This window comes from Malus domestica, chromosome 13 (assembly GCF_042453785.1).
Source record: "Malus domestica chromosome 13, GDT2T_hap1".
In the NCBI taxonomy this organism is placed as follows: Eukaryota; Viridiplantae; Streptophyta; class Magnoliopsida; order Rosales; family Rosaceae; genus Malus; species Malus domestica.
In genome coordinates, this window is record NC_091673.1 from 4,971,266 (window position 1) to 4,992,245 (window position 20,980).

General features: G+C 37.2%; 1 protein-coding gene and 1 long non-coding RNA gene across 8 annotated transcripts; one reads left to right on the forward strand and one right to left on the reverse strand.

Annotated features, from left to right (window-relative positions):
* The first annotated feature begins 11,080 nt into the window (after positions 1-11,080).
* MYB88 (transcription factor MYB51) lies at positions 11,081-15,962 on the forward strand. 7 transcript variants are annotated; one of them, XR_011574365.1, is made up of 13 exons: positions 11,081-11,833; positions 11,979-12,025; positions 12,152-12,208; positions 12,350-12,422; positions 12,785-12,840; positions 12,929-13,108; positions 13,194-13,363; positions 13,589-13,737; positions 14,002-14,144; positions 14,231-14,442; positions 14,567-14,712; positions 15,178-15,414; positions 15,518-15,962. XR_011574365.1 is itself a non-coding variant. In NM_001294065.1 (13 exon segments), coding segments are annotated over 12 exon segments (1,410 nt in total). In that variant the 5' UTR covers positions 11,731-11,776; the 3' UTR covers positions 15,289-15,414; positions 15,518-15,771.
* On the reverse strand, positions 12,998-16,432 carry LOC108174987 (uncharacterized). The gene is made up of 2 exons (XR_011574398.1): positions 16,307-16,432; positions 12,998-13,491 (listed from the first exon to the last, which is right to left on the reverse strand). It is a non-coding gene; the product is annotated as an uncharacterized lncRNA (long non-coding RNA).
* Positions 16,433-20,980: the final 4,548 nt, after the last annotated feature.

Genomic DNA, 20,980 nt, shown 5'->3' on the forward strand with positions numbered 1-20,980 from the left:
TTGGCGCGTGGTAATTGATTGGGTGGCCGCTCAGGTTGGGATGATGGCTGAGCAAAATATACGAAGGGGGAAGCCCTACTGCCCCCACCCCATCTAATCAACTATCAATCTCTTTGGGAACTTGGGCCTCTCTCTTCCCTACCTAGTTAAGCTCCATTGCAGACAACATTATACCTTGCAAGATTTTGGTTTTGGATTATATTTAAGGTTTAAGTGCTTTAGTGGAATAAGTATAATTGCATGGTTTAGAGTTCAGTCATTACATAATTAACGGTTTGGCCACCCTCAACCTCATGGCTTGCTCATCCTGATCATCTCCTTCGATTTCATATGTTATGTTATCATATTATCACATTATTATTATCATATACATTTTTATTTTGTTATTTGGTTCATATTGTCTCGTAACATATTAGCATGCTAAACTATTTAGGAAAAATAACACTGTTCATAATATATGTGTGTGTGTGTGTGTGTGATAATATGAGTGCATTGCTTAGTGATGAATAAGGCATGAGAAATGTTTAACTTAAAGTTCAAAAACAAAGGAGAGATGTTTGTCAAAGGAATGTTACTGCAATTATGACTTTTGATCCTCAATATCCATATCTATCAACAAAACTATTTTATTTGTTAGATTATAAATGTGGGGAAAGGGAAATGCTTAGACATTGTCCAATTCATTTTAATTTCTTCCAAAGTCTTCTAGGTTAGCCGTAAGGTATTAAATTGAGAAGGGCGCGTTGAAGATATATAGTGACTGCCACATCATTTGACACATCATCATAAGTGCCATATCAATTATTGGAGTTAGTTAGTTTGTTAAAAGCTAGTTACACAGATGACTTAGCTGATAAGCTACATTGTGCAGAGTATATAAGCATGTATCGATTCATTGTGTAAGAATCTTTCATCTCTCTAGAAATAATAAAGCTTTCACTCATCCTTTTCTCTCTTTCTCTCTCTATCTTTCTCTCTGCATTTCTTTGATATTTCTCTACATACATTCATCTGTGAAATCCTTAGATGAATGTTAGCAGGGCGAGACCGCCTATTGTCTTGCGTAACGTTGAAGTCGTAGCCAATTATACACACATACCATCTCTAAATAATATGATTCTGTCAAATTATGCAGTTCAACTAGTATATGATGTGCCAAATCATACCCTACTGGTTTACCAAAAAAAAAATGAAAAAAAAAAGCATGCCCTACTGGTTTCAGATTTACAAAGTTTAGAAACTAAACGTATAATATTAATATAGGTAATTGACCAAAAACATAAGAAGTCATGCATGCTATACTTTTTTCTTACATGCATCCGATGCATATGGGACCAAATGGACCTAAATTCTGATAAAACCGCGTGAAATTTGTCAAACGTGACGATTATATATACCACCATAAGAAGGGCATTTACAAATATCCAGTAGCCTAGCTAAGCCATATAGCTACGCGTCAAAAGATAAAAAAGTCGAGGGAGGCAGGACAAGAAAAAAAATGAAAGGTTTCACTTTCAAGGTTCAATCAAAGATGAAAAATGACAAAATTAAGGCACAATGGGTGGAAGATGATCGAAGAGGGAGGGAACTTTGCTTTTTGAATATTAGGGTTTCATGCATGGTCCTGGGAGTATTGTACGTTAGATATATGTACGTATTTGTTCTAAAGTCTTTAAAGCTTTTAAAAGTTTTAAAGGGATAATTCATATATATAATTATATATGTATATATTCATGTTGAAATACTGCAAATTAGTTTTTACATAGGGTTCCACAAGGTCGGTCTTTTTTTTTACTTTTTCTGGGTCTTTGCCCTTCAATTTTATGGCTGGCTGTGGGTCAAATATCACCGACCCTCTACCCAGCTAGCTACATACTCCCACTATTTCCCTTTTACGTGAACATTTTTAGATTTCCTTTCCATAAAGTTTAGGTTTATTCTGCAGTCCCTCTTAATTCCGGTACTTAATTCTCTTTTATTTGTTCGATCTCTAATAACTAATAAAAATATAATTAATGTAAGTGCAATAAGTGAGCAAAACATTTTTTGTGTTTATACTATATATCACCATAAGTTATATATATATATATATATGTATATGTACATATATATGTGTCCCATTCTTTTCTCTGACTCTGATTGCACCATTATTCTCAAATAGTATGCAGAATGAGTAAGCAGAATTCTTCCTTGAATCAATAGCTTGTCTTGGCGGGAGACTTCGCTGTCAAGAAAGAGACCATTGAGATGCCAGTTTCTGGTTTTTTTGCCGTTTGTAGGGCTCCACTAATTGAAGATTTCAAAAGTTCGACAGGATTACGCATTTATCTTTTTACTGGGCCACGTGGTGGATCGCGGGCTTGCCCACCTGGCAAAAAATAACGTGCAAATAGAAAATTCAGCTTGGTTAAAGGGGAAAGGGATCATCTCCTGATCCTTTCTTCCTAATCTACCAAATCTGATGATTTGAACTGTTAAAATTTAATCCAACAACTACAAATAGGAGTCCACTTTAAAAGTTATAATAATTTTAGCCGTTGGATCAAATTTCAACAGCCCGAATCCCCGAACTTGGTGGATTAGGAGGAAGGGATCCAGAGAAAATCTCTTTCCGTTAAAGGAATAAGTGAAAGTTTAGTCTGTATAATATATGAAGAAATGTTTTCCTTTTCTTAGTCAAACGAATGGATGGATGTTTATACTTTACAAGAATACAATGTCCGATCATAATATTATCTGAACAATATTAATGTATGGTTTATAACGATAATCTTATACCAGCGAGATTAAGGTTAGAGGAGCCAAGTCGAACACAGAATTTTACAATAGTATTATAACGCACTTATGTTGTAAGCTGCTTGAATGGATAATTTAAAAGGAAAACTAATGAAAATAGCTTGAAAACTTTGAGTTTTAATGATAAGGACAAAATAAAGGGTAAAGTGAATAGTACCAGGATTGACTTTTTAGTGTAAAAATATGGTTTTTCGTTAAAGTGAATAGTACCGGATGTTTTTCGTTAAAGTTACCTAATTTAAAAGCATGACATATCATAGTATATATACTATATATTAGAAGTTTAAACCCTATGCACGGTCAGTGCAATGTGAAGAAAGTTAAGGTTTTATTATAAAATTAATTGGCAGTATAGTAGTCCAACTATTTATACACACATGAAAAGTCTATTCTCTTATCATTGTGAAACTTATTTTCAACACAATGATACTATCATTTTGATATTAATTATAATAAGATTCTGTCACAGTAATGGACTTATGGAAGCGTAATATGAAAATGTGGAACTTTTACTTTATTGTGTTATATATTTTGGATATAAATATGTTCACCAGCAACCAGTCGGCTACTTAGTTTTGAGGCCCGCATGAATTTTCAGTCTAAAATAACAAATCACATTTAATATAAATATAGTTAGGTTTCTGTCACTTCGCAGAGAGAAATGTGGGGTTATATCTTTTTTCTAATTTCTCTACTATTTTTCTCATCAATTTTGAATTACTATTGACAATTGATGAAGACCCTTTCCTGGCTTTCCTTTTTGACTTTACATATATATTGCAGGAGAGGGTGAACAATTTCTAATTAATTTGCATATACAATTTACGGTCCAAACTAGCTAGTATTGGGAAATAATCTTTTCATTAAAGCTTTGAATAAAATTACAACCTGTATATATACAAGTATATCAACTAATAAAAGTAGCACCACTACATTAGCACCACTAACTAACATAATTAACTATCCAATATCTAAGTAGGATCTTTTATATCTGCATTTACATTTATACCCTCAATATCCCCCTTCAAACTGATATGAGGTTGCTGAAGAGCAAGTTTGGACCGGAGAAACAAAAAACGGGATTTGGACAGAGCCTTTGTACAAATATCAGCTACTTGATCCTGTGAACAAACAAAATGCAGAGAAATTGCATGAGCCAAAACTTTTTTCCGGATGTAGTGATAGTCCAATTCAACATGCTTAGTACGAGCATGGAAATTAGGATTCTTGGCAAGAGAGATAGCTGATATACTGTCACACCACAACTTTGGTAGACAAGGTAATTGAAAACCAATATCACCAATAAGCTTGCAAATCCAAGTTAATTCTGCAGCAGTGTTAGCCAAAGATCGATATTCAACCTCTGTAAATGACTGTGCCACGGTGGATTGCTTCTTAGCACTCCAACTGATTATAGAATTGCCCAGAAAAATACAAAAACCACCAGTTGATCTGCGATCAATAAAACAGCCTGCCCAATCAGCATCAGAATAAGCAGTGATACACGATGGTGAGGAACTTTTAGAAAACCAGAAACCACACTCACTTTTAGAAAACCAGAGACCACACTCAATGGAACCTTTGAGATACCTCAAAATGCGTTTGACAGGTTGAAGATGAGCAAGTCGAGGACAGTGCATAAACTGACAAACAAGGTTCACTGCAAAAGAGAGATCGGGCCTAATCCATGTGAGATATTGAAGGGCTCCAACAAAGGATCTATATTCAGTAGGATCATCCAAGAGAGGAGAAGAGTGATTAAGTTTTGATGTACTAAGGGGAGTAACACAGGGTTTGGCACCATCCATTTTGGCCTTGTGCAACAGATCCAGGATGTATTTAGGCTGAGAAATGAAAATACCCTTGAAGGATCGCTTAACTTCAATGCCAATAAAGTAATGCAAATGACCAAGATCCTTGATAGGAAAGAGAGCACTGAGTTGTTCAATAACATGCTTGCAGGCTTGAAGAGAAGGGCATGTGACAAGAATGTCATCAACGTAGACAAAGATAAACACCAAGAGATGATCTTTCTTAACAAACAATGAATGATTAGATTTTGAGCCAACGAATCCCAAGGAGTGTAAAGCACCATGTAGTTTATCATACCAAGCTCTAGGAGCTTGTTTGAGACCATACAAAGATTTATGGAGTCTGCAAACAAAATTAGGCTGTGTAGAAACCTGAAATCCTGGAGGTTGTTGCATGAACACAATTTCTGTAAGAGTACCATGCAGAAAAGCATTGCTGACATCAAGTTGGTTGAGAAACCAATCATATTGAGTAGCCAAAGTGAGTAAAAGTCGAATGGTGACAAGTTTGGCAACAGGGCTAAAAGTCTCAGTGTAGTTTAACCCTTCATGTTGATGAAATCCCTTTGCAACCAGTTGTGCCTTATACCGATCTATAGAACCATCAGGCTTGCGTTTGATTTGAAATGCCCACTTGCAACCTACCAGATTCTGAGAAGGAGAATAGGGAACCAAAGACGAGGTACCATTGTTTAGAATAGCATTGAACTCTTCTTGCATTGCCTTCCTCTAGTGAGAATATTTGGGTGCCTGATGATAGGTGGAAGGAACAAAGTCAACACTGAGATGAGATGAAATGGTATGTTTAGTGGCAAGCAAAGCTAGGTTTAAAGATGCCAGACTTGGAACGAGTCTGCATTAGATGAATGTTGAGAGAAGGAGATGGCCGTGATGGAGAAGAGATATTTAGTTGTTGGAAAGTAGATGGATGTGGTGCAGGAGATGTATTTTGTGAGGGAAATGAATTTGGTGAAGAAGATGTATGTAGTTGTTGGGATGTAGATGGATGTGGGGGATGAGATGTATGTGGTGAATGAGATGTATAGGGTGATGATGGGTTGGAAGAATGAAATGAATTAAATGTGAGATTAGATGGTATAATATGTAAGGGTGAGGAAGATATAGGCTGAGAAGATGAGGACAGAAAAGAATTATGAAAAGGGAAATTGTGCTAATCAAATATGACATGCCAGGAAATATAGATTCTATGAGATAAAAGATCCAGACATTTGTACCATTTGTGATTTAAACTATACCCCAAGAAAACACAATGCTTGCTCTTTGGTTCTAACTTAGAGGTAGTGTAAGGCTTCAGCCAAGGAAAGCAACTACAACCAAATACTTTGAGAGAAGTATACTCTGAAGCTTTCTTGAATAAGGATTCCCATGGAGATACATTTATGGCAGTAGGCATTCTGTTGATGAGGTAAATTGCTGTGGATAATGCATGATCCCAATATTGATGTGGAACTTTAGAAACTGTTAAGAGAGTACGGGCAATTTCAACAAGATGTCTGTGCTTGCGCTCATCACACCCATTTTGCTCGGGAGTGTGAGAGCAGCTGAGTTGATGTGTAATACCATATTCAAGTAAGAACTAAGAGAATTTAGAGCTCAATAATTCACCACCAGAATCTGAACGAATAGAAATAACTTTGACACCCAACTTATTTTCAATAAGAGACTTGAAGTGAACAAATGTAGAAAGAACATTAGACTTGAACTTCAGAGGATAAAGCTAAGAATACTTTGTATAGTCATCAACAATTATCACATAGAATCAAAAACCATGTACAAAGGAAATAGGAACTGGTCCCCAGACATCCATGTGAAAAAGCTCTAATGGCTTGCTTATAGCACAAGAACCAGAAACAAAAGGAAGCTCAGAACTTTTGCTTACAACACAATCTGAACAGAAAGTGTTATTTATAGTACGAGACATAGAAATACACGAAGTAGAGACCAATTTATTTAAAATTTTGGTAGAGGGATGGCCAAGTCTCTTGTGCCAAATATCCCGAGAAGCCATTGTAGTAGCAGCAAACAAATGTTGAAAACCAACAGTAGGAGACGATGCATGAAAATGGTAGAAGCCATCACGAACTGGTCCACTAAAAAGCATATTCCCCGAAGAAATATCCTTCACAGTGAAGTGAAAAAGATAAAGATGCATGGAACACCAGTTGTTAAGAAGAAATTGATTCACAGATAACAAATGTTGCTTTAAATCAGGCACATGAAGAACATTTTTCAACTGAAAACAATGGTGACGAGTATTTAAAGAAGAAGAGCCAAATTGGTGAATGGGCAAACCTTTGCCATCACCAATGTAGACTTATTCAGGACCATGATAAGTTTCAGGATTTTGCAGATTGATGTAGTTATTGGTCATGTGGGAACTGGCGCCAGAATCAACAAGCCAAGTTGGAGCAGATGAAGTAGAATTAGTGTGAGCAACCATAGCAGAGTGAGATGAAGATCCAGTGTAACTAGGATTCTTGCACTGTGGACAATCAAATGCTTCATGATCATAATGACGGCAGATTTGGCAATGAGTGCGTTTGCCAGAGAAAGAACGACCACCATAAGAAGAACGGTGATTATTCGGCCGGTAAGTGTTGCGTTGAAATTGCCTCTAAAATTGCCTTTACCTTGAAAATTTCTAAGGTTTGAAGAACTGCCACGATTTTGAGAGTAATTAGAATAACGACCTTGAGAGAAATTATGTGAAGAATAAACCGGAGCAGTGTAAGCCTGAGAAGCCATAGATGGTGTAGGAAAAATACCCGTAGAAGAATTAAACGCTTGGAAATGAGTAGTGAGAGGCGATTTCTTGCGATTATTCAACTGAATTTCTTTGCTCAGAAGAAGGCCATGCAATTCATCAATGGTAGTCGATCCGATGCGAAATTGAACAACATCAACAAAAGAATCATACTTTGATGACAGTCTATGAAGTGTGACAGAAATGAGCTAGGAATCAGCCATCGGAGCTCCAACACTCGTAAGAGCATCTGCAATTTCCTCAATTTGTTGGAGAAATTGAGCTGTTGTAGATTCACTTTTTGTAAGGTTACGTAGACGCAATCAAAGATCATGAATGTGAGATTGAGAAGTAGTAGCTAATCGTGACTCCAATTTCGCCCAAAGTTCGCGAGAAGAATTAACTCCAACAGTGTAAGGAATTAAGGTTTTAGATTGTGTATAATTGAGCCAGATAAGAATGTTTTGATCATTTTCATACCAAGAAACATGATCAGGATTGATGAGAGAAGTGCGATTGTCAGAATCATCCAGTATCATTTAAGGCGGCGGAGGTGTTAAGCCATCAACAATGCCGGTGAGATTGTAGCGGCGAAAAATAAGAGCAAACAAAGCACTCCAGGTGAGGTAATTCGTAGTGGTGAGCTTAATTGGCACCATAGATCCAATATTTTGAATTGTGATAGAGGAGGTCACCAGAGGAGAGACCGTGACAAAGGAGTGCAACGGATGTGGATGAACATGAGCAGTAGAGTCAGAAGAAGAAGCAAGAGCCGCCATTGATGCACAAGGTTAGGGTTTGGGAGATCGAGATGGCGATTGCAATCAGAAAGAGGGAAGAAGAAAAGTCGCAAGGCGGTGAAGTGTGTTTGGATCAGGTCGTGAGACAGAAGGCGGTTGATACCATATTGGGAAATAATCTTTTCATTAAAGCTTTGAATAAAATTACAACCTGTATATATACAAGTATATCAACTAATGAAAATAGCACCATTACATTAGCAACACTAACTAACAGAACTAACTATCCAATATCTATCCAATATCTAAGTAGGATCTTTTATATCTACATTTATACCCTCAATAGCTAGTTATTAGGGCTAGGTGTATTAACTCTATTTACCCATTTGGTAATTGCATTGCGATAATTGATAACACGAGAAATGCTAAAAATACTATCTAAAAAATTGGACTTTTCATGAACTCTCTACCACATCATATTTTTAGCACAATGTTTTATGATGTTGACATGAAAATTGACGTTAAATTGTGAAGTGACACAGAGTCCATGAAAAGTCCTACTTTGAGAGACCCTATATCTCAAAGCCTTTCATCTCCAGAAACCTTAGATCTCAAAGCCTATCAATCGTCAGTCCCTTGCTTTGGCTTGAGGCTGGCGGTAGCCTGTTAAACACCCTAATAGTCCTTCATCTAGTCTCTCATTTCCCCTTCATTGCTTAGTCTCATCGCGTCGCTTACCACCATTCTTCCGCCGCCCCCCTCCCGCGTCAATCTGCTTGGGCCTTTGCCTGCCCACCAGGCGCCCCCCTTGGTGCTACCTCGCGTTCCCCCTCATTTCTCCCACTTTTTGTAGATAACCCTCCAATTTTTGTTGGAGTTTTCTTTCCAAACCCATGTAGGCTTTCGACTTTAGCCTGGTTTCATGGTTATGGGCAAGATTTATGGTTGTGGTGGGTCGGATCCACTTCCTACCACTTGTTCTCTATGGTGGATGTTATCTCCTCGACCTACTCACGGCTGAGCCACCTCTTTTGGCCACACCTGTGATGTCTTCGGAGTCGATATATTTGTCTCGATACGATGTCGCCCTCGCTATGTTGACAAGCTATTTTGTGGTTCCATTATCGGATTAGCTAATTTTCTTATTTTGTGATGTGTTTTGTGGCCCCGTTTGTGACGATTTGTTATGGCCTTGCTTGTTTGAGCGATGGCATTATGTTAGCATTCGGTACCAATCGGACGTTTGTATCATCTTTGCGTTATATTTGTATTGTTTGCGCTTCATGTTTGTGGTAATTGTTGGTGGTGCCATGTAAAGGTTAATCTATTGATTTAGTTTATGCAAATTTCTCTCCATATCAAGGTTGGTCACCGGAGATTTTGTACCTAATATGGCACCCTCTTGTATTGTTCGGATCTTTTATAGTGTTCGGTTCTTACCAATGAAATCACTCTATTATTGTTGTTCAAAAAAAGATAGATATCAATATAGACCATAGGTAGAAACAGTGAGATTGTCATGTTTAATGGTTAAAAGAAAGGTTGTATATGTTGTACATTGTTGTATAATAATGCATATTATATACAAAATTGTATTATATCGTAACAAAAAGTTAAACTGATAGTTTTTATCCCATCAAAACCTATCAATTTTAATTTATAAATACTGAAAACAATAGTAATTATGTAAGAAAAACTTGTGATAAGAACAAATTGGGGAAAATCTAGTAATACGATTAGACTCCATTATTATGTGATTGAACAAAACTCCTTTAGCATGAATCATGCGTGCATGCATCTAAACAATTGGTATGATCAATGATACCTAAAATATTTCAATTTTTAATTTTCAAATGCATGTGGGTAATGGACACGCGCCTCACATACGCGTGGGGATGAAGAAAGGCCAACTGAAATCACAGTAAAATTGAAGGCGGCGAAGAAGAAATAGCAAGATTAATGTGAGTGAGAGTGAATAAGTGAATGGCTGAATTTGAAGGTTAGGTCACGAAGATGGTCACGTCCCCTTTAAACAAAAAACGTATTCAAAAATTTGAAACCAACAGATCAAAATGCTCTCATATATATATATATATATATATATATATATATATATGATGGTGTTCATCATGCATGTGCCACTCCCAATCATATCAATTTTAATTCACTTTAATTAAAAAAAAAACTGTATAAAATATACGTGGAATTCTTTCCAAAGTTGGCCTCTCAATTATTAAGTTTATTCCAGTTTGGTCCCTAGATAATAAATTCCTTTGTCGTCATAAGCCTAAACGTATGCAAGTCGTGGTGACTTCTGCTTAAAATACTAACATAAGTAGAGGATACTATACACATTTTGAGTGTTTTGAAAGGAAGTCAAATCTCACAGATTAAAACCCTTCTAACCTATTTCTTCCATTTCTCAATGTTGTTTCTGCCTTGTCCCTACTAATTAAACTCATAAAAACTGAAATATTAAAAACGCAAGCATTGGAAAGAAGGTGAAGCCTGTGTAAAATTCATAAAATAACAATACACTGCATGAGGCTACCGTTGCTTATGTATCCAAAACCGGGTCTACAATGTTGAATGGTGTTGGATTGTAAAAAGTGGAGGCAATACGCTCGCCTATGAACCCCTAATGTGAATCAGGAGCTTAGACATGAGTGACTTGGTTGAAATGGAAGTCAAAATTTACATCACATGCCCATGTCTTTTAACTTTTCTAACTTAAGTCACTGTATGTCTTCATTAAACACACTTACAAAAGTTTGAAGACTAACTTGGGGAGAAAATAGTGATAAAAGTGAAAAAATTCAAAAGTTCAGGGGTCAAATTTGTAGGCAACTCATATATATTATTACAAAATACATAATGATATGAATAATAAATATTAAAAAAAAATTATATATATATATGTATGTATGTATGTATGTATGTATAGTGTGGTGTGTGGCCCTGTGGGGTTTAGTCTACTCCAGCATCATCCATCCATTAATATTATCTCATGGAATTCAGCGTTATTTTTCAAACTTCCCCTCATACCCGCGCACCAAACAATCCGTTGGTGTTTATTTATTGTTTATTCATTAAAATATACGATTTTTCCAGACTTGCAGTCTTTGTAACTTGTAATTAAGTTGAAAGTTAATTGGTTTTTAAAGAAATAGAGAAACTTTCAAAAAAGCTCTCCCCTCTCCCCCTCTTCTCTCCACCCTCGCACTGTTCTGTCCAGTCCAGTCCACTCCCACCCCAAAACTCTCACGAACCCTGATCGTATTTTTCATCCCAAAATCTCTGTAAGCTGTTGAAAATCGATACAAATACAAATACCCAGATCCAATCTAATCTGTTTTTACAAGTACATGCACTGTTTGAGCATGTACTTGTGATATAAACTCCAAACTCCAAAGGGTGCGGCTGAAAAGGTAGAATCCGAGGCAATTAAAATCCAATCCAGGGAGGAGAGGATAGCTTTTGAGGTGTGGCTGTTTTATTATATAGCTGAAAAAAGACTCTGGCTTTGGTAGTATTATGCAACTTGGTTTTGATAAAGGGATCATCTGGGAGCGTCAGAGAGAGACAGAGAGAGACAGAGAGAGAGTGAGAGTGAGGAGTGAGAAACTGTGAGATAGCTAGAGAGAGAGGTGAAATTAAAAACCCAAATGCCGCAGGAGGAGTCAAAGAAGAAGGAGCGCCACATCGTTAGTTGGTCTCAAGAGGTCTTCTTTTCATCTCTCTCTCTCTCTCTCTCTCTCTCTATTTGATTGGACTGTTTTGAGTTCTGAGTTTTGATCAAGACACCCAATTATGTTTATTTGGTTTTTCTCTGACATGGGTTTTGGTTGTTTTTTTTTTGAGTTGCAGGAAGATGATATACTGAGGAATCAAATTAACACCCATGGAACAGAAAAGTAAGTTTCTTGGTTTTTAAACCTGGGTTGGTTTCACATTTTACTTTACATTTATTCAATAAAATTACCATTCTCTTGGTAGAAAATGAATTAAGGGCTTTGTTTTGTGATCAATTTGTGTTGCAGTTGGGCTATCATTGCATCTAAATTCAAGGATAAAACAACCAGACAGTGCAGGAGAAGGTAATTTCAAACCCAGTGATATTGATGTTTGAATTTAAGTTCTGTTGAGAAATCCTCTGTTTTTCATCCTACTCAATTATTGAGGTCTAATTGTTTTGACTGCTAATTTGTTTTGTCTGAAATTTGACAATAATGTTGCAGATGGTACACATACTTGAATTCTGACTTCAAGAAAGGAGGGTGGTCACCAGAGGAAGACATGCTCTTGTGCGAGGTAATTGATTACAGTAGTTTAGAATATCGCCTTATTCCAGCCTCCATACGCCCAAGTTTTAATTCCCATCACCGTAAATTAGACGAGTTTGAATATTGGCTTGTCAAAAAAGGGATGAAGTTCTTCTACTTTCTGCATCCTTAATTGGTTTAAGCAGAAAAATAAATCATCAAAACTCGATTTTAGAGAAGCTTTAATCATTTTCTTTAATATGACCAAGTAGGCCAGACCTAGTGATTGCATTGTGTGACTTCCTAAAGTTGAACAGAAAACCTGACCACTGTTTATTCAACATTAAACATCATTACCCTCATCATTGGATGTGGTAGCAACCTGATTGCTCTAGGTGATCTGATCTGCAGGCTCAAAAGATATTCGGAAACAGATGGACAGAAATAGCGAAGGTTGTTTCGGGAAGGTATATTGACTTTCTTTTTTCTCCTCCTGTTATAAGATAGCTGTGTCGAATGACGCGCTTAAGATCATAAGTTGTGCTATTGATGCAGAACTGACAATGCTGTGAAAAACCGGTTTTCCACCTTGTGCAAGAAGAGAGCAAAATATGAAGCCTTAGCTAAAGAGAATGCCGCTTCATATATCAATCAGAATGACAAAAGGGTCAAAATCCGAAATGGATTCAATACAGATGGAACAGCAGAAACTACAGCACCTTCTAAGAAGATGAGGTATAGTAAAGTTTATATCTTTATGTACAAAATGTTGATTAGATTACTACTCAAAATCGTAGAACTCATTCTTTGTGCGACACAGGAGAAGCCACATCCCTAGTCTCTCCGAGGGGGACAGACTACTCGAGCAGTGTGGAAAGATGAGTCAGCAGCTAAGAGCTCCATTTGCAGTGTTGATTCAGAATGTCCACAATGTAGAGAATCTGCCAGACCAGAATAATGTGAATGGCACCAAGGAAGTCCCCGTGAATGGTAAATCACCTCAAATTAAACTTGTTCGGCAACTCTTCAGATTTCTGTTACAATGCCCGATAAGCACTTTGCAGGAAATGTGTGAGAACATAAGCATATTCCTTCTATTTGGACAGCAGAAAGTTGGCCTATTTATCATTTGAAAAATTCATTATGCATTGATTTATATTTTTTCAACTACAAAACTTAAGGAGAATCTAATGTCACTCTACTTTCATTTATCAGCAGTACAAAAGAGCAAGTTTCACGGATCATTTCTCAAGAAGGATGATCCGAAGATAATCGCTTTGATGCAACAAGCAGAATTGCTCAGCTCGCTGGCATTAAAAGTTAATGCAGAGAACACAGACCAGAGTCTTGAAAATGCATGGAAGGTGAGAAAAAATTATCTATTTGCTGTGGTCCTGTGGACTGAGCTATCAACATTTAATTGCTTGGTTTTTGAAAACGGTCTATCAGGTAAAATCGTAGGAACATATAAATACAATTATACATATAACTCGCATATATTGTGAATGTAATATTCAGATGCCTTTAGTACTTGATTCCTCCATATCTGATTCATAGAGTAAAACAGATTTATGTCCGGTGCCAAATTGAATCTGCATATCCTCACAAACATCAAATGTGATATTCAGGTGCTCCAAGATTTCTTGAATCAAAGCAAAGATAGTGACATCCTCAGTTATGGAATTAACGATTTTGATTTTCAACTCGAAGATCTTAAATATCTGTTAGAGGACTTAAGGAGCACCACTGAAGGAAGCCGACCATCTTGGCAGTAAGAAAAGTGACTTAGACTACTATTCTTATATGAGCATGCTTAAACCCCTGCACAACATCTAATTGATGACATAGACATTGCAGGCAGCCTGATTTATACGAGGAGTCTCCAGGAAGTTCCGAATACAGTACAGGGTCAACTCTTCTGTCCCAAACAGAATACTATCAAGTGGAAAAAAATGAAGTTGAAATAGGTTCACTGAATCAGGAGATTCGACCAGGGTCACAGTCAATTCCTATTGAAGGGAAAAATGGTGTTGGTGATTGTGAGAAAGGGATTTTTTCCGAAAAGCAAGGTAATGAATTAACATATTACATATTACATATGTTGGCTGATGATAACTTCTGCTTTGGAATTACACATCAAATTTGCTATTCAATCAAATTTCTTGATAACTTATCTAATCTTTCTTTTCACAGAGATATTTCCATCATGTGATGAAGCAACAAAAGACTACGCAGTTGTTTCTGCATTGTCAAGTATAGAGTTCAATTCTCCTATTAAAGTTACCCCATTGTTCAGATCCTTGGCAGCAGGAATTCCTAGCCCAAAATTTTCTGAAAGTGTAAGTTGTCTCAGAAGTTCAACTCTATCAAACAATAAGATATTAGTCTTAATGGTTGCAGAAGAAGTGGTATTAATAATGATGCTTAACGTTGTTTCAATTAACCCCGCTGTAATCTAAGTGAAGCTATGCAATGCTTAACCAAAGTCCAGGTGATGCTAAACAAACATAAAGCAGACAAGAGTGTTTCCATCCTAAAGAAAAAAAAAAAATTAGGAGCTACAACACTGCTTTCATTTACAATATGCACCACAAACTATTGATATCCAAGTGCATTACCATGATCAGCCATGTTCTTAACTTCTACCCGCAAACTTGAATTTGGAAACCTCTGTAGCTTCTTGTTTGCCACATAGAATCTAGTTGACGGTTAGTGTATGTATAACAAGTTCTTAACTTCTTCTATTACGAATGCATGACATTATATTGATTCAAGACTGACCACTTATGTGTTGGATTTTTCAGGAAAGGAATTTCTTGCTCAAAACGCTTGGAGAGGACTCCCCCTGCCCCAACCCAAGCACCAATCCTTCACAACCGCCACCCTGCAAACGATCCCTTCTCCAAAGTCTATAACCAACCTTTTTGATCCACCACCTCATATCTAGTCATTTTACATGGCCTACTGAGTTCGTGTCCGTTTTGAATTCCTCTTTTCTGAGAATTGCAGCCATTCCAGCCTACAATTTTACAAATGGGCAGGTAAAGATCTGCTTCCCAAAACCCAGATCTAGAATGCAATGGTGCATTTTAGCATTTGCAAACGTATCTAACACAGTTTTCTGCATTCTTTTGTCCTAAGCAGAGTTACCTCCTTCAGAGTTCCTAATCGGTATTCGCTTTTCGTGTGTTTGGCGTGTCATTCTTTAGCTAGTCTCTTGCCATCCGATATGTTTTCCGAGTGTTCCATTTTTTGGCCTTGATTTTTACAGTTGTACAGAACTTGCTATATCCCTAGTTCCAGAGTGTGAGACTAATGTAAGCATACATAGGCAGCTCGCCGATATTTTCCGCTAGAGTATATGATCAAAACAAAACAGAGAGAAATTCGAAGAAAAAGAAAGAAACAAAAGGAGAGAGGATTAACCAGTTCAAATGGATTCCTGTTTATCGTTTTTCCGGTGTGGAAAACGGGTATAGAATAAATTTATATTTTTTTTTCTTCTTTGGTTTGATTTCCCCCATGATTTCTGATGTAACTAAACTTTATGTAATTTGAGTGAAAATAGTTTTGGTTTTGGTGTGCACTACTCTCTTTTGTTATATCCTACCTTCCTAGAAGTAAGACATGAACTGATGAACACATCTCCAGGTAAGACACTCGTAGCTCAGTTGGTCAAGAGTATTTACCCTTGCATCTGAGGTTACTTGTTTAAATCTCCCCTCCCCAGCTATCGCTTGTGTCAAAGACAAACACATCTCTATGAAGTGTAGAGTAATGTCTGTACATTCAGCATCAGGGAAGTAAGACACCGACTCGCACACAGATGCAGGAATGCATGAACTGCATTCAAATTAAGGAACAATAAATCCGAAAAGAAAACGGCCTAAAACTTGACGAAATTTGAGCTAGAAAGCCAGTGGTTTTGCTTACCAGAGAGTTATGGCTGGCGTGAAGGAAACTCCCAGTCTTCAGTGCTTCTGTGTTGACAGCAAGTTGTTGAAGTGGGGAAGAAGGGTTGTGAGAGAACTGTGTTGTTTGGTCGTTGTGGTGGTGATGGAAGACCAGTATGATTAGGAAGAAAGCAAAAGCAAAGAGGTAAAAGAGGGAGGGAAATCTCTACAAAATAAAGTGCACATATAATTATTTGCTGTTAACTTTCTCGAGTGAAGGTATAGTAGCACAAATTGACAATTTGGACCTCTCAACTCCAACTTAAAATTGTTTGATCTCAAGGATAAACTAGTAACAAAATTATATGTTTGTTCTAGTAATGCTTTGCAATTTGCATTCGAGAAAAAAAATGAAAAAACCGAAAGGTCGTACAAGAAGCAAATTGAACATGGTAAGAGAAAGGGAAATAAAAAAAAAGGAAAAATGAAGGGAGAAAGTGATCGCTTGATGTTCAATTAACATTACTGTTAAGCAGATGTCGCTTTATTATAGTGGCGAAAAGTAATTATATTTTTGTATTTTGATGCAAGTTCGATTTTAAAAGATTCTCATCCTTAACAACTAACAGTTTAACCCTTTTTTTTTTTTGCCTCAAAGTCCATCCCACTCCAGCATTGCCATCATGGGAAGTGACTTTGAGGAGAATTTATTGATAAACAAGAAAAATACAATATGTCAAGAGAGACATGAGGCCAAATCCGGACCATTAAAGAATTCATAACAACAATTCAAAACTTCTTTCAGCAAAACCTATAACAAGGAAGCTTAGAAAGGTTTGTGAGAATAAGCAACTGCAGCATAAGGAGGGCATGAATCCCACCAATGGACATTGGGGTGATCAACACCATAACTGGCCAAACAATTAACAACTTGATTACCCTCTCTAAAAATATGAGAAATCTGAACCTGCATGGAGGATAGTGAAACTCGATAATTATGCCATCAACCAAAAGCCTCCAAGGGATAGATATCAAAGAAGTTGAAGATGAAGAAAGAAGATGAACAACCAATAAGGAGTCACATTCAATCCATAATGAATGCCAACCTATATCCCAAGCTAAAGATACAACATGAATAACAGCGTGTAGTTTGGCATCCAAAGAAGAGGCTAAGCCTATTGAACCTGCAAAACAACCAAGAGAATGATCGGTAAAATCCCGAAAGATACCACCAACTGCAACCACACCAAGGGAACCTCTTGCAACACCATCATTATTTACTTTGATCCAAGATTGAGAAGGCGGGCGCCACAACACCTCAATAATTTTTGGAGCCTTAGCAGGACGTCTACAAACACCAATAGAATGAAGAATGCAAAGCTCTTCCACATAATTCTTCCTACAACCGAAATTGAGATAATCAATTTCATGAAAACAAACAGCGTTGCGAGCATGCCAAATAGAATAAAAACCAACTCCAATCATACCCCACCAAAGCAGCTGCACTTGGGTGCCAAAACCTTGTTGTAAATGATAATGGAAAAAGCTAAAAATATCTTGAAATAAATATTTAACTCTGAATAATTCTAAAACAGTAGACTAAAAATTTGACGTGCAAAAAAGCACTCAAAGAAAATATGTGAAGCAGTTTCCATACCTTCACAACAAAGAGAGCACATAAATGCTATAGCAAAACCTTTTCATTGCAAGAGATCATCAGTTAACATCTTACCATGTAAATACTTCCACAATGTAGCCGAATTACGAGGGTGAAAGCAAGATTGCCAAACCCATCAATCCCATTGAACCACTGGTTGCTTATTACGCTTAATATCATAAGCCAAAGATAAAGAAAGGTCACCATTTGAAGCAGACATCCAAACCATTTTGTCATCAATCCCAGACTCTGAAGGAAGCCCAATAGAAGAAATATCATCTCAAATGGGATGCTAGCCATGAATGTAAAGTAGGTGAGGGAGTCCAACAACCATCCACAATAAAATCAGAAACTTTAGCTCGAAAAACCTTGCATAAATCTGGTGGAATACCAAGCCTATCAAATATTGGAAAATCTAACCATCTCACATGCCAAAAAATAATATTTTCACCAGTACCTATCACCCATTTTGAGCCATGAAAAGTATCTGGAAAAAAAAAAGGCGTAAACTAGGCCAAATGGAGGAACTCTTGTATGTAGAACACGATTGTCCAAGACAATTAAAGAACTGTGAAGCCATAGATGAGGTAACCAAAATATCCCAAAACTTTTTCAATAAAAAGCCTTATTTAAAGCTGAAAAATTACCCAAGACATCCTTCATTTAAAGGAACACAACATTTTGTCCATACCACAATAGAAAATCCACAAGAATCAGCACATCCCATCCAAATGAAATTTCGAGTCCAACTACAAACCTGATTTAATACCGTAGGTGGCCAAAAATAAACTGAGAAAGTATGAGATAACATGCTTACCACAATTGACTTGATCAAAGTAACTTGACCAGCCATTGAGAGAAAGTGATCTTGCCATCGATAAAGACGAGAACGTATTATATATATATATATATATATATATATATATATATATATATATATATATATATATAATTAGGGATGAAATGGTGAAATATAATATTTAATTTGTTGAAATGATTGGGTTCTTAATTTTTTATTGATATGGCCTTAATGTTTGATCAAGAATAGCATCAATCTTTTATCGACTGCTTCCGTGCTCTTATTCTGGGTATTACGCATCGCCACTGTAATCATTAAGATTGGAGTTTATAAAGCTTATCTTTTTCAACTTCAATGCCATTTTCATTTTGAATTTCTTGTTCCTTAGAGCAAAGTCCATCTCACCAAGGCCAATGGCAGAGCTAGAAATCCATGTCAGGAGGGGTCTTTGAAATAAATGAAAGAAATTTAAAAAAAAAAAAATATATATATATATATATATATATAGTAATATAATTAATTGGAGAACAACTAAAAGTTAATTTTTCTGACTTTTTAGTTTAAGTTCGAACTTTAAAATTTAGATGAAAAATTTAGTATTGAGATGATTGTAGTATACAAAAAGAGCTTGTTTACAAGCTTTGGTAAAAATGAATTTAATACGGCATATTCAAGTAAAAATTTAAGGTTATGACTGGCTCAAAAATATTAGAAGACATTTCTTTCAACATAACTGGATCTTACTCTTGAATGTGTACACCTTATTTTATATGAACTGTAAAAAAATAATTGATTTACAAAAATCCGAAGGTTTTTGAATCTGAACATCTATTGTAGGGAGTTCTAAAAATCAGAAGGGAGTATTTAAAATAAGAAGGTAGGCAGCTAGCATCACCAAGTTTTGAATAAAGGACAAGGTGTATAACAAAACTCTACTTCACCATTACACAACAGACTCATCTTTGTAATATTATGTGGACAATATGTATAAGAATGTGATTACATGTAACATCCCACATCGTCTAAGGGAGTGGATCTTCTATGCCTTATATGTATATTCTCATCTCTACCTAGCCACTGTTCTAAAAATCCCCGCGTAGTGCCGCCTAGGCGCTAGGCCCCAGCCCACCGCCTAGACCACTTAGGCACCCGTCTAGACCCGCCTAGGTTGCAACTCACTTAGACAGAAAATACATAACTTTCATTTTGCATTTTGTTTTTTTTCAATAAATTGTAAGAGACTTGTTGCATACTTGAATGAACAAACATTATATCCTTATTTCACATGTTTTCATTATGTTCCAATACTTCATGATATATATGCATTTTATTTTGTAGTTTATGATGAAATTATATATATTTCAAGTAGAAGGAGACACTTATTTACCTGAAATATGATAGATTTACTTAAATCCGCCTAGTCCGCCTAGGCACCCGCCTAGCCGCCTAGGCGCTAGGCCCCAACCCGCCGCCCGACTAGCGCCTAGCGACTTTTAGAACCTTGTACCTAGCACAAGGCCTTTTGGGAGCTCACTGGCTTCGGGTTCCATTGAAACTCCGAAGTTAAAGCGAGTTAGCGCGAGAGCATTCCCAGGATGGGTGACCCAGTGGGAAGTTCTTGTGTGAGTTCCCAGAAACAAAACCGTGAAGGCGTGGTCGGGGTCCAAAGCGGGCAATATCGTGCTATGGCGGAGTCGAGCCCGGGATGTGGTGGGGGCCCATGCCGGGATGTGACATTACAGGATGGACCTTGGCCAATCCCCACCTCCATGTAAATTATATAAATTGTGCAATTGAGTCCTTTATCCTAATCTAATCTGGACCCTCCATCTTGATTCTCACTCTCTGTCACACTGCCACGTGGCAGACCACTAACCTTCACCCTATCTCTCTCTCTTTTCCCGAGTCCCTCTCGGACCCCTCACTCTCTCTCAGTTCTCAACTTTATCTCTCTCTCGAACTCTCGTTCTCTCACTCCATTTCCCCGATCACACCCACACCCAGGCACACCCAAATCCGTCCACCCCGATGCCAGCGCAGCATCTCCACCACCCTCCTGAACTCTCCCTCCCTCTTCTCCGTCTCTGGGAAGCACGGCGACGCGCAGAGGAAGCTCCATTTCCCCAATCGCACCCACACCCATTTCCCCAAATCATTCGATGAAGAGAGCATCATCGGGGGACTATTCGATTCGGTGGGTAAAGGACAAGGTGAATCTGTCGCTCTCGCTTTTCTCGATTCGGTTTTACGAGAAGATG

Excerpts from the sequence above, each read along its gene's own strand:
- MYB88 (XM_008391274.4), top strand. The coding sequence starts at position 11,777 with ATGCCGCAGGAGGAGTCAAAGAAGAAGGAGCGCCACATCGTTAGTTGG. Across the intron at positions 12,026-12,151 it reads AACACCCATGGAACAGAAAA|TTGGGCTATCATTGCATCTA; the intron begins GTAAGTTTCTTG and ends TTTGTGTTGCAG. Across the intron at positions 12,209-12,349 it reads ACCAGACAGTGCAGGAGAAG|ATGGTACACATACTTGAATT; the intron begins GTAATTTCAAAC and ends ATAATGTTGCAG.